The 12,136-nt window shown below is 39.9% G+C and overlaps 1 protein-coding gene across 9 annotated transcripts in view; it reads left to right on the forward strand.

The window, feature by feature from the left end:
• The first annotated feature begins 55 nt into the window (after positions 1–55).
• Positions 56–12,136, forward strand: part of VPS13D (vacuolar protein sorting 13 homolog D) — a 108,718-nt gene continuing 96,637 nt past the window's right edge. For 7 of the 9 annotated variants that reach the window (XM_074893071.1, XM_074893078.1, XM_074893073.1 and 4 more), the window contains exons 1-13: positions 56–180; positions 2,747–2,917; positions 3,769–3,846; positions 4,084–4,274; positions 4,589–4,669; positions 5,995–6,111; positions 6,331–6,435; positions 6,744–6,914; positions 7,843–7,943; positions 8,537–8,705; positions 10,290–10,382; positions 11,093–11,303; positions 11,861–12,040. In XM_074893071.1, coding sequence (XP_074749172.1) covers positions 2,821–2,917; positions 3,769–3,846; positions 4,084–4,274; positions 4,589–4,669; positions 5,995–6,111; positions 6,331–6,435; positions 6,744–6,914; positions 7,843–7,943; positions 8,537–8,705; positions 10,290–10,382; positions 11,093–11,303; positions 11,861–12,040 — 1,594 coding nt within the window. In that variant the 5' untranslated portion in view covers positions 56–180; positions 2,747–2,820. Of the gene's footprint in view, positions 181–331; positions 876–2,746; positions 2,918–3,768; positions 3,847–4,083; positions 4,275–4,588; positions 4,670–5,994; positions 6,112–6,330; positions 6,436–6,743; positions 6,915–7,842; positions 7,944–8,536; positions 8,706–10,289; positions 10,383–11,092; positions 11,304–11,860; positions 12,041–12,136 lie in introns of those variants that run through there. The other 2 variants (XM_074893072.1, XM_074893080.1) reach the window with 2 other exon arrangements.

Below are 12,136 nucleotides of genomic sequence, written 5' to 3' on the forward strand. Positions count from 1 at the left end.
CGCGGCGAGGACGGGCCCCGCCCCCCGCCGGCTCAGCCTCAAAGGGGCGGGAGAGGCGCCCATCGATAGCTCGGCGCTCCCCTAGCCAGGCGTCCCCCCGCCGGTTGGCTCGGGATCGATTGGCGTGCGGCCCGCCGGCCCCGCGCGCCATCCAGGAGGCGGCCGCCACCGGGAGCCCAGGTGGGTACCGGCGGGCTGGGGGCGGGCCCCGGGCCCCGGCTGCCGTTTCCTCCTGCGTCAGCCTCCGCGCCGAACTCGACCGCGGCTGCACGGCGCGGGCCGGGCCCCGAGGGGCCCCTCCCTGCCGCACGCCCCTCGCGGGGCTCCGCCCCGCCGTCCCGGCCCCGGGGGGGGCGGGGGGCGGCCGCGCACGCCCTTGGCTTTACGCCTCGGGGCCGGGGAGAGGAGCGAGACCCCCGCCGCGGCTCTGCGTGGCGCCCCCGCCCTCAGCCCCGTGGCCGGGCCTCGAGCGTGCCCCGCCGGCGCCCTCCCCGCGTGGCGCAGGCCATTTGCCCCCGGCCTCCCCTCAGGGCTCGCTCCGGCCGCCTCTGGGCAAGGTGACCTTTCGCTTCGCCTCCGACACGCGTCGCGTGCCAACACGTCTCCTCTCTTGCCTTATCTCCTCCCCACGATGGGGTTGCTTGCGTGGAGAGAGAAGGGCGAGTGTCCTGAAGGCTCCTCCCCGCCCTTTTTCTGTGTAACCGGGCGCTGAGGGAAATGCCCCCTCTCCCTTGCGCTGACAGCGCCGGCCGCGCGCGCTTCCCTCCTTCCAGCCCAGCCCTCCAGCTGCCCCCGGCCCCGCTTCTCCAGGGCCTGGCTCGTCCTCCCTGTTGGAAAAATGGCATTTTTTTTTTTCCAGAAAAAGCCAGCTTTGAGTGAGTTCCTGGTTTGGACTTTGATTCTTATCTTGATAAGCACTTACTGTTCGTTTTTTACCATGTATGTTAAGGAAATAAAGCCACTGTCATAGAAAACAAGTGTTTTGTTTTTCTTTCCAGTGGCAGAGCAGTGGACTAGAAAGTTACAAATGTAAAAGACTTAAAACGTTTGAAGGATTCCTAAATAGTTACTTATGTTCCACAAGTTTAAGTTAAGGAGGTGATTTACCTTATTTACAGTTCTTATGATGACTTCAGGCACGGAATTGTTCATGTACTGGTGGTTTTCAGTTGCTGGGATGCTAACCTGGTCTGTGCTTCTGAATCTTCAAGATCTTTTCTCTGATTTGCCTCCTAACACCTGTAGATTTCTTTTTTTATTTAGTTATCTTTTAAAGGGTAACATTACAAGGGTTACTGTATTTGCTTTTGTTTGATCTTTAGCTTTCTTGTCGATTTTATTAGAATAAAACCCTACAATTTAAGGTGGTGGCCCCATGTGTACGAATGTTTGGTCTTTATTATGTGGTATAATACTGTTGTTTTTGAAAAATGTTGAGAAATTTTACAAAGATAAAAATGTTAAACGTGTTTAACATGAGGATATGCTTCATTCAAATGTAACTTCCCTGTGTATCTTTGATACTTGTGTTTCATTCTGCATGACAGCATAGTTTCACTTTTCAGCCTTCAGAAAAAGCCTTTCATTATTTGCTTAATTCTGGTTATTTATTTAACTGTATCAGTTAAATATTTTCACTGGCTTTTTTAAAAGAAAGGCTTAAATGGGGGTGCCTAAAATCAAGCAAACCTCATTATAGGAAAATCCTGAATCTTAATATGAAATTTAAAATTTAACTCTTGAAGTTGTTCTTTTGTTCTGTTGTCAGATGTAAATAAGTCTGACATATCTTGCTTTTCTGCTCTGTGGAATTCAATTTTCCGTACACTGCTTTAGAGAGGTATGTGGGATCAGGAGACTTTTCTAAACACAGAAGTGATAACACTTAACTGCATTCGAACATATGGCCTGCGTGCTTTTTTCCTTACTGTAATAACATGCTTGATCCTGTCCTTGCAGAAGCTAATAGTAGTTTTGCAATTCACTGGTTAAAAACTTGAACAGGTACTTAGGGGTTTTAATGATCTGATTACCACCTAAGTTGAAGCAAGTCCCTGGAGAAGAGTATCAAGGGAAATGTTTGCATGTATGACCAGTGTTGTTTCAGTAATGCAGCTTTTTTTCCCTCGATGCAGTCATCTATGCTATCACTTTGAAAACCTGTTAGAGTAACTGTTGATGAGCTATATATGTGACTTGTATCTGATTACTTCCCACACATACACTCTTCCCAAAAAAGGGGTTTGGGTAGGGTGAGTTGTTTCACAGATGTCATAAGAATTCTACAAAAATACAGTCGAAGACTCTGGGCTGTTACTTTAGACCAGGCTTCCAAAACCAGAATGCTGGCAACCTGAGGAAAATACTGGCAGCAGAAATCGAGGAGGCCAGAGTAAAACTGCTTCAGATCAATGTAGAATTTTAGTCTTCCCTTTTCTGGAAGAGGATTGTGGATTGGCCTTCTTGGTTATTGCAACGAAATGTGGTGTTTTGATTAGAAAAAGGATGGAAAGAGGAACTTAATTTGTAAATGGGAGTGCTCTGTAATCATCAAAGCTCTATATGAAACTCTAATTTGAGACTTCAAGGGTATAGCATAAAGCATTTTTTTAAGGTAGAAATCAAGCATAAGTGTTTTTACTGCCTTTTAGATTGATTACAGTAAGAATTACAATGATAGCAGTATATGAGTTCTGCTGAGAGTATATATCTCAGGCAGTCATTTTCTTCATGTTTTTTCTTTCAGAGTGAGACTGTAATTATGGAACAGAAATCCAAAAAATGACAGCAAAACATTAGTTGCCCTCTTCTAGGACAGTCATGTTGGAAGGATTGGTAGCCTGGGTCCTCAACACCTATTTGGGCAAATATGTCAATAACCTGAACACGGACCAACTTTCAGTCGCTCTTCTAAAGGGTGAGGCTTTGTGGTATTTTCTGTAGTGGTGTACTGTGATTTTACAAGAAAAAAAAAAGTGTCTTATGTTTTTGTAATAACTGGAAGGTGGAAAAGAAACAATCACTTAATGTGTTTAACCTTTATATAAACGCTTTTAATATTTGTGCTAGCACTTTACAATGAATAGTAAATTCTCTTGTGTTCCTATCTTTCTTGCTTCTTATCAACAATGTTAAGTGAATTTATATGAAGCTTTCAAAAGTATGCTTAGCATATCTTATCAGCAGGTTTAATTTATGTAATATTTGAGCGTCATTTTTCTTAATACTGTTCAGTAACTTTCCTGTTGAGGGACTGTAGCAGGAAGTATTCTGTAGCCATTGCCTCTTATGTGTTGGTGCTGGTAGTTACATCCCTGTAATTAGGACCTGTAGTTTACGTCATGTCTAATTTACCTTTTGCTGCTATTTGCTATTTTTGGTGAGAATACTTTGTAACACTTCAAAGCTTTTCTGTGCATGCTTTTTGTAACATTGAGAAAATACTTGAAGTATCTTTTGAAAAGACAAAGAGTAGAAGCTTTCTCCTTGGTTACAGTAAAGTTCAGATCTAAAACCTTGCAAAAGATCGCTTCTAGATGACCTCATCAAATAGTTTGAGCACATGGCATTGGAAAATTAACAAGTATATTAAATAACCATTGCAATTGTTACACAACTTGGAAGTGGTAGGTTGGCTGGTTTCATGAAATGCTATTTTTTTTTTTCTTTAAAAGATGATGCTAGTCATTTTCGGCTTACAACGTTCAGCTTGGCGTTCTTTAACATAATCTTGTTTAACAGACTTATCTCTTTTTCCTCTTTGTATAGGTGCTGTTGAATTGGAAAACTTGCCCCTAAAGAAAGATGCCTTGAAGGAACTGGAATTACCATTTGAAGTAAAGGCAGGTTTGTATTTTGCTTGGGTGTGCAGGACAAATATTTATAAACAGGAAGTATTGCATATTTTAGAAGAACCTTCACCTGTGAGTCAGAAGCTTGAACGAAGGAGGTAACCTGATTTTCAGGAAATCCACTTCTGTTTTAGCTTGTTTGTTTCTTACACTGCTTTTTCTTTCAGGTTTTCCAAGGATGATGAAGTCTGTTCACAAGGAATCTCATAGCACCTCTGTTTTGTATATACAGGTTTCATTGGCAAAATAACACTACAGATACCTTTTTATCGCCCGCATGTGGATCCATGGGTGATATCTGTCTCAAAACTGCACTTAATTGGTGCACCAGAAAAAAAAGATGATTTTGATGAGGAAAGGGAGAAGTTGCAAGAAAGAGAATACAAGAAAGCCCTTCTTCTAGCACTTGAAGAAAAATGGAAAGTGAGTCACACTTGTCTTTCACGGTGAAGAAACTGTTATGGTAGATGGATTGCATTTAAGTCTCTTAACAAGTAGGAGAAGAAATGCATAGGAAACTAATTTAGAATTTGATTTGTACGTGCTAACACAGTGCAGTTTCTGTCCCACTCCGCCCCCGCCATGTCATGTGTCCCACATATATTGGAGATAGTGAATTTGTTAGGTTTGTTTTTTTTTTTTCTCCCTGTTCATGGTAATTTCAGTGTAACAAGGTATATGTTTCCTGACCAGTTGTTACAGTGATGATTAATGCTTATCCCTATTTTCTCTTTCAGAAAGAGCGACAACAGAAAGGGGAATCTTACTGGTACTCAGTTACTGCATCTGTAGTCACAAGAATTGTAGAAAACATTGAAGTAAGCCTTTGCGTTGTAGAGCTTTTCCCACTTGTTAAGAATTATCTGTGCCCACTGTACTTCACATTGTGTAGTCCTCAGAGAAGAAATATGTAAATCAAAGGTAGATGTTTGGCAGAGGACAGTCCCTTCTCAGACTGAACCTTCATAACTTAAACTAGTCCCAGTGGGGACTTGTGGAGAGGAAAAATCCTCCATCCTGCTTTTACCAAGGGGAAAGTTGACTTTTTTTGGTTGGTAACAGTAGGTGGATAATGAATTTGCATGAAATCTGATGGGTTTTGCTCACATTTTAATTTTCTTAGTTATAAACCCACCGAAATAATGAATTGTTTATGAAGTAGAAGAGCATGTTTTGTTTTGATAAAAAGATGATTTGTAAAGAAACAAATCTCAGAGTTTCTGCTGATCTGTGATTTTGATTATTTGCCTGTGTGTTCTCTCAAGTTCTTTAATCAATCTTTTTCTACTATTAATAAAAATCTGCCATGTGTCTTCTAAGTATCAAAATGACTCAAAAGTATGGCTGTTATACTCTGTTGCTTTTTCTCTTTGAAAGTCCTCATGTAGTTCATGACATTAGCAACATTTACATCACTAATCATTTGTGTTTAAGAACCGGAAGCTCTCTATGTATTACTTGCTAAAGTTTGTCTGCTTGCCTCCATGAAAGGACTATCCTTCTTTTTCCTTATGTGCAGATAGACGGACTATATTTTTTGTTTGCATTTCAACTCACTAGGGACAGTTTAGAAACAAGATACCTCAGACTACTTGCTTTTCCTGATATGTTTGAGAAGAATGTGTTTGGTGCAGGAGCTCAAGGAGAGAGTAGCTATACTTTTCTCAGTCCTGGACTCTGCATTCTCTGAGAAACCACAGTAACTCAGTGCTCTCAAAAGGTTTTACCAATGTAAATTAGTTTGGGTTGCCTTGTATTATTATTAGTTTGTAATTCTGGCCCATGCTGGTGATTCTAGTACATAAACCAAATTTGAGTCTTTGGTTAGCAATTACACATTTGCCTTTAAAGTGAAGAATAACAGCAGGATAGCAAAATAAAGTACGCTGTCTTGTAAAAGCGGCTGGTTGATTTTGGGAAGAAGGGCAGGGACTAGTGGTGTCTGAGAAGAAGATAGAACCAGAGAGTACAAAACCAGAAACAAGGAATAGGATTTTGATGAGATCTAAATAACTACCAGAAATTTGTTGGAGAGTTGCAGAAATTGAATATTAAATTGCTTCAGTATTAATGAATAGTACTGCTGTCCACTCTAATGATGTAAATAGTTGTCTCTAGTAATGTTTTTTTTTTTTCTGTCTAGTTAAAAATTCAGGATGTCCATTTGAGGTTTGAAGATGGTGTCACAAATCCTTTGCAGCCATTTGCATTTGGCATATGCATCAAAAATGTATCAATGCAAAATGCAGTATTTGAACCAGTAGGTATAACTTTTTGTACAAGAACTCATGGCAGCTAAGATGTGATGCTGTATTTTATGGGTCCTAGTAAATATTTAGTAAAAAGTGTGGCATTTTAGTAATTTTGTGGTTATTGTAATAAATTGATTCTGGGCATTTCATACTGTTTATTGAGTATGTAGAACTAAAACCAACATGGCTGGTGTGATCTTGACTTTATTCCACTTTTTCTATTTCAGGTAGAGAAGCTGATGCGGAAAAAGCAGTTGGATGTTGCCGATTTCAGTGTTTATTGGGATACCAACTGCACTTTATTGGGTGACCTGCCTCCTGGTCAGCTGCAGGTACAAGAGGGAGATTTTTGTTGTTGTTGTTAGTCTGCTTTCTATATTACAGACCTAACTGACTTAGAATTTATTGGATCTGGTGCTTTAAGAGCAACAGAAGTTTATGATAGTTTCATGCTGTAATGATAGGATACATGTGCAACCCACAAAGGCTTGTTTTACCTTTAAATAGAGAGAATATGTTTACGAGGTTTTTTTAGTGGACTGGCATGCTAATAAGGTGTATTCTAGTATATGAAACCAGTGCATGTGAAAAAGTATTGTACACTCACTTCTTATAGAATAAATTTGCTTGTAACCCATAGGAAGCAATGGATAAAAGTATGGAAAGTCGTGATCACAATTACATCATGGAACCTGTATGCACTTCTGCTCTTCTTAAGCGAAATTGTTCTAAGGAGCCTTTAAGATCACGCCAGACTCCGCGGCTTGAGTGTGACATTCAGCTTGAGACTATACCCTTGAAGCTTTCACAGGTACATACCAACCATCTTCATCGAACTCTCAGTATCTGAAACAGCGACTGTTGAGAGGCAGGGTCAGGGAGGCCGTCAGGAGCTCTCTGCTGTTAGCTACGACAGGCTGTGTTGGGTATCCAGACTAGTCAGTCTTCCAAGATCACTTGTCAGTTTCTAACAGAATGACTGATTAAAGAAGATATTCCTTTATGTTTTGGTTATCACAATGTCTACAAATTCAAATTGGTAGTTTGACATGGACTGTGTTTCTTCCTTCCCACGTGCTCCAACTGTTGTTTGTATGTCAGTGCTTCTGAAGATTCTGCTGGTAAAATGCCATCTTGAATTAACCAGTTCTAAGAAAATAGTTGCTGATTCAAACAGGGCGATACCTGTAGGGGTCATAAAACTGTGGTAGTGTTTGTAACAGCGTAAATACCAATTATTGTAGCATAAAATTAATACTTTCTTAAAGATTTAGTTTTAGAGGCAGCTGAAAGGGATATACTGAAGAAGTTGTTTGTTTTAAAACCAAGCATTCCAGACTATTTTAATTATTTTACTGCAGCTGGTTATTGGACAAAAATTACATCATTGTTTGTTAATTGTAGTAATAGGAGGGATGCATATGGGGTTTTTCAGTCTATAGAATATACAATAGTGGCCAATGTTAAGTTGATAATCTGACATGGAAGGAGATGTCATTCTGTGTGTTGTAAGTAAGGAAGCCTGTAAACTGAATGTCACAACTACTAGCTACTGGGAGAAGATATGTGACACTGGAGAACCAAATTATGAATTAACATTAATCTTAATTCTGAAGCCATATGCAGGCCAGTGATGCAGATAAACTAAGCCTGTGGTTGTTTTTTTGTTTTTTCATCCCCTTTTCTTTGGAAAACACTCAAATATTACCTAATTGATCTGTGTATTGTTTTACTAAAAGATGCAGTATCAGCAGATCATGGGATTTTTAAAGGAACTGGCTAGAAAGGAACGACAGCTCAAATTCAGGAAGTGGAGACCAAAGGTTACAGTAACAGAGAAGTAAGTATATCTACATATGTGGTATTAATATACTAGGGAGACTAGAGTGAAGACAAATATAAAGAGGTAGATGATAATCAGTTTCAGTTTTCATGTTTTGTTCCCCTACCTCATAAATCATTTTTAATTATCAGATGTAATTCAGCCTTAAAATAAAATTATTCTTACCTGAGGCTTTAAATCTTTCTCTCACAGTTTCCAAGAACTGAAATTAAGTTGGAAGTTCTACCCCCATGCGCACACTGTGATGTTCTGAAATTTTCTTTATGGAAAGAGCTCCTATTAAGTTCCTTTTGTTGATAAATAAGAAAGATGGTATCAGTTCAGACCAGAGCTTTGTGTAACTCAACATTTTGTTGTATCTGCCTGATATTTAACAGCTATACTAAAACCCACTGAAGTGGGGGGGACTTTGCAGAGCACTGTTGTACAGAATTTGTAGAGCTAGCCCGTATATGCTGTCTAATACTGATGCTTTTTCTGACCAGTTGCCCTCTGTTTTTTCACTGAACCTCTCCCGGACTTCTGACAGTTTGACATGCATTTGGTGTTTTTGGAAATATTGGTAATACAGTAATTTAAAAATGTTTCAGCTGCCGAGAATGGTGGATCTTTGCTTTGAATGCTAATCTTTCGGAGATCAGGGAGCAGAGACAACGTTCTACCTGGGAGTTTGCTTTACATCGGGCCCAAGATGCAGTATCTTACACTGACCTGTATTATAGCAAGTTGAAGGGGGAACCGCTGTCTGCTGCAGAGGAGGTATTTAGATTTGTGTTTTCTACATGTTGATTAATCATCTTACAATTGATTTGTTTCATTTTCTCAAATTTAAAATCTGTTCTAGTTTAGAAGCATCTTTAGTTTTACTGCAGGCCATTTTCACTGAACAGACTGTCTTTTGACCACAACTGAGTTTTTAATGCTTGAAACCTGGGCTTGTGGGAGGTGTGTGTGCAGCAGGGTTCTTGTGTTTTTGTTTTGCTGTGCAAAAAGCTGTCTTTTTTTTGAGCTGTAACTGGTTTTCACCAAAAATAGTATTAACTCTCATAGAATGCTCGTGTCAGTCAGTGACATGCTTTCTTAACTCATGTTCTCTATAGACTCAGAAAGTATTTAAGTATCAGAAGTGTGTCAGGTCACCCATATGGTTGGGTAGATAGTGTGGGAAAAATCGTGGCTAGTTAACAGTGTGTTTGGGGGTGCTTTGTTGGTTTTTTGTTTTTCCACAGTTGATTTTAGGATGAAGAATTTAGAGGGAAAGTGCCCCTAACAATGAACCTGTGTCCTACTTCAGAAAGAAAAAAGTACTGTGAACTAAAATTAGCTGGTTTTTTATCTTTAGGTTTTCATTAAATAAGTTCAGGGCACTATGTACCTCACCTATCTTAATTACAGGTGCAATTCTATTGATACTTAAAGTTGTATGTAATCCTTACTTGTGCTATTTAGACATGAACTGTAGGAGTAGGTCGATGTACTGGAGATTTTGTAGTACCTGGCAGAGCAGGAGACTTCCACATAGCTTGTATTGTCTTCAGCAGAGCTGTGAAATGTAACAAGGGCAATGCCATTGGACTAGAAAAATGCCTTTTGCTCACTTGTTCCATGATATATTTTTTAGATGTGGTGAATCATAAGCTTCCACAAACAACTTTTTGATCAGCACAAAGAAGGCAACATGCCTAAGTAACTAAATATGAATACTACATTGTCCTAATTTATGCAGTTCATTTCCCCTACCCTCTTTACTCACAGAATCATCTAGGTTGGAAAAGACCTTGAAGGTCATCTAGTCCAACCATTCACCTCACACTGACCGTTCCCAACTCCACCAGATCCCTCAGCGCTGGGTCAACCCGACTCTTCAACCCCTCCAGGGATGGGGACTCCCCCCCTGCCCTGGGCAGCCCATTCCAACGCCCAACAACCCCTTCTGCAAAGAAATCCTTCCTAAGAGCCAGTCTGACCCTGCCCTGGCACAGCTTGAGGCCATTCCCTCTTGTCCTATCGCTTGTTACTTGGTTAAAGAGACTCATCCCCATCTCTCCGCAACCTCAGGACAGAAGCTTTTTTTGCTCCTGGCTAGCTAGACATTCTGTTAAATCAGATTATTTTCCACGGCTTAAATTTTGTGCTGCAAACGTTGCTTCTGATGCATGATAGGAAGATACAGTTGGGCGAGGAATTTTTACAATGCAGATAAACTTTTTTTATAATACGGGGGAATGTCAGTGTTACATTTTTCCTAGGAATCTGGAACTTAGTGCAGAAATGTTTGATGTGTTTGTCAACAAGATGCTATATTCTTCTAATGCAGTTACTTTACCTTTTTTGTCTTTTCAGGCAGAAATGCATCGTATTGAGGATGAGCAAACTTACGAAGAGTTGAAGATACTATATGAGATAGTTCATGATAAATTTCATGACCTAGCTGAGGTGAGGAACTTCTGCATACAGGGTAGTATTTGGAATCTTTAAGTGAATTATTCTGAGGTATTGTGTTCTGTTCTGCTAGAGAGTGTTAGCATGTGGCATTAATGCTAAAATTGCAAATAGTGCTTGCTTCCTGTAGTTTTTACAGTAGTGTCACTTGCACAGTGAAATCTTTTGTCCAGTCATATGATGATCTTCCTCAATAGTAACCTTGCCAGAATTCCTACAGCAAGTACTCTTCATCTTAAAAACAGAGAGTGGAAATACTTACAATGAGTATTTTCCCAGAATAACTATATGGCAGAAGTGAGCCTCATATAAATGGCTTTCTGAGCACACTTCATAAAATATGGACTAATCTCTGTAACAGTACAATGTTGTCTCTCTTTCAAATATAGTTGCTAAAATTTAGAGCTGTGTTTTATGGTGTCAAGTGACTTCTTATTTGGTTTAGTGTTTCTAGACTAAGATTTAATAATGCCATATGGCTTCATGTATGAATATGCAGCAGTTAACTGGTGATGTGTTTGTTATTTTTTGCTGCTGCTCTCCTAATAGGCTAAGTATTGAATGAAAATATCACTGCTGGTATGCTGAAGAGTGTTGAGTAAATAGTAGATGGATTTGTATTTTTACTGTGATGTTTTCGTACACTTGTGATAGTCTTTCACTTACCAGCAGTAATGTGTTATGTTTTCAATGTTCAAACATAGAGTGTTAAAGAGCCGTTGCCTGAGTCCCCTGGAGGTTCCCCTACAGCGGAGTCTGCACACGGCAGTAGCACTGGAATGCTGCAGTATCTTCAGTCTTGGTTTCCTGGTTGGGGAGGTTGGTATGGATATGCTCAGCAAACTTATGAAGGTGAACCTTTTGAAGGACTGCTGCCAGACCCACAGGAACAGTGGAATCCAGAAGACATACTAGGTATGGCTGTTTTAAGGCTGTTAACGCTACCATAGTTACATACCTGGGAAAGGTGAACAGAAGCGACTTTTTGGTTCTGTACTGTTAAAAGATGACGTGTGTCAGCTGATGTACCTAGGCAGCAGAGCCTGTCTAAAGCCTGTTAAAAAAATCTCAGTACCTGGTGTACCTGCTTATTTCTAAAGCTGTATACGAAATACATTTGCTTCCAGTATTATAGATATTTATGGCAATATGGCAAACGGCTTTGGGACTCTTTCTGTTCGGGTGGGTGGGGGTCATGTAACATGCTGTGACTGGCTGTAACATTAACAGTACTGGGTTGTTGGGGTCTTCATAAATTTAGCTTTACATTACCTTAATTGAAATAGAAGAGTTCTACTGAATATTCAGTTTTGTTAAGGAAGAAAGTATATCTGCTTTATTTTTTGTTTCTATTTTTCTTTCCTACAGCTGGGGAAATCTTTATTTTCAAATTCAGAGAGAATTTTGTTCTTCAGTAGCCTTCCAGAAACTTGACTTATTTAATGTGTTGTTTTATTGTTTCTTTTAATTAGGTGCAGATGAATTTTTTGATCCTGCTGCAGATGCTTCTAGCATGAATACCTTTACAAAGAGAGATCATGTTTTTGCTAAATTAAATCTACAGTTGCAGGGTGGCTCTTTCACTCTGTTGCATAAGGAGAAGAAGGTGGTGCGTGCAGAGGAGACTGCTTTTATGCAGCTCGAGTTTTCAGGTATTAAGTCAATTTCTGTTAGTTCTCAAAAAAGACCAGAGCTTTGCCAGCCTTCAGACCTTCCTTTGATTTTTGTTCTTAATTCTTTAAATTACT

The sequence above is a fragment of the Strix uralensis genome, chromosome 23 (assembly GCF_047716275.1).
Source record: "Strix uralensis isolate ZFMK-TIS-50842 chromosome 23, bStrUra1, whole genome shotgun sequence".
In the NCBI taxonomy this organism is placed as follows: Eukaryota; Metazoa; Chordata; class Aves; order Strigiformes; family Strigidae; genus Strix; species Strix uralensis.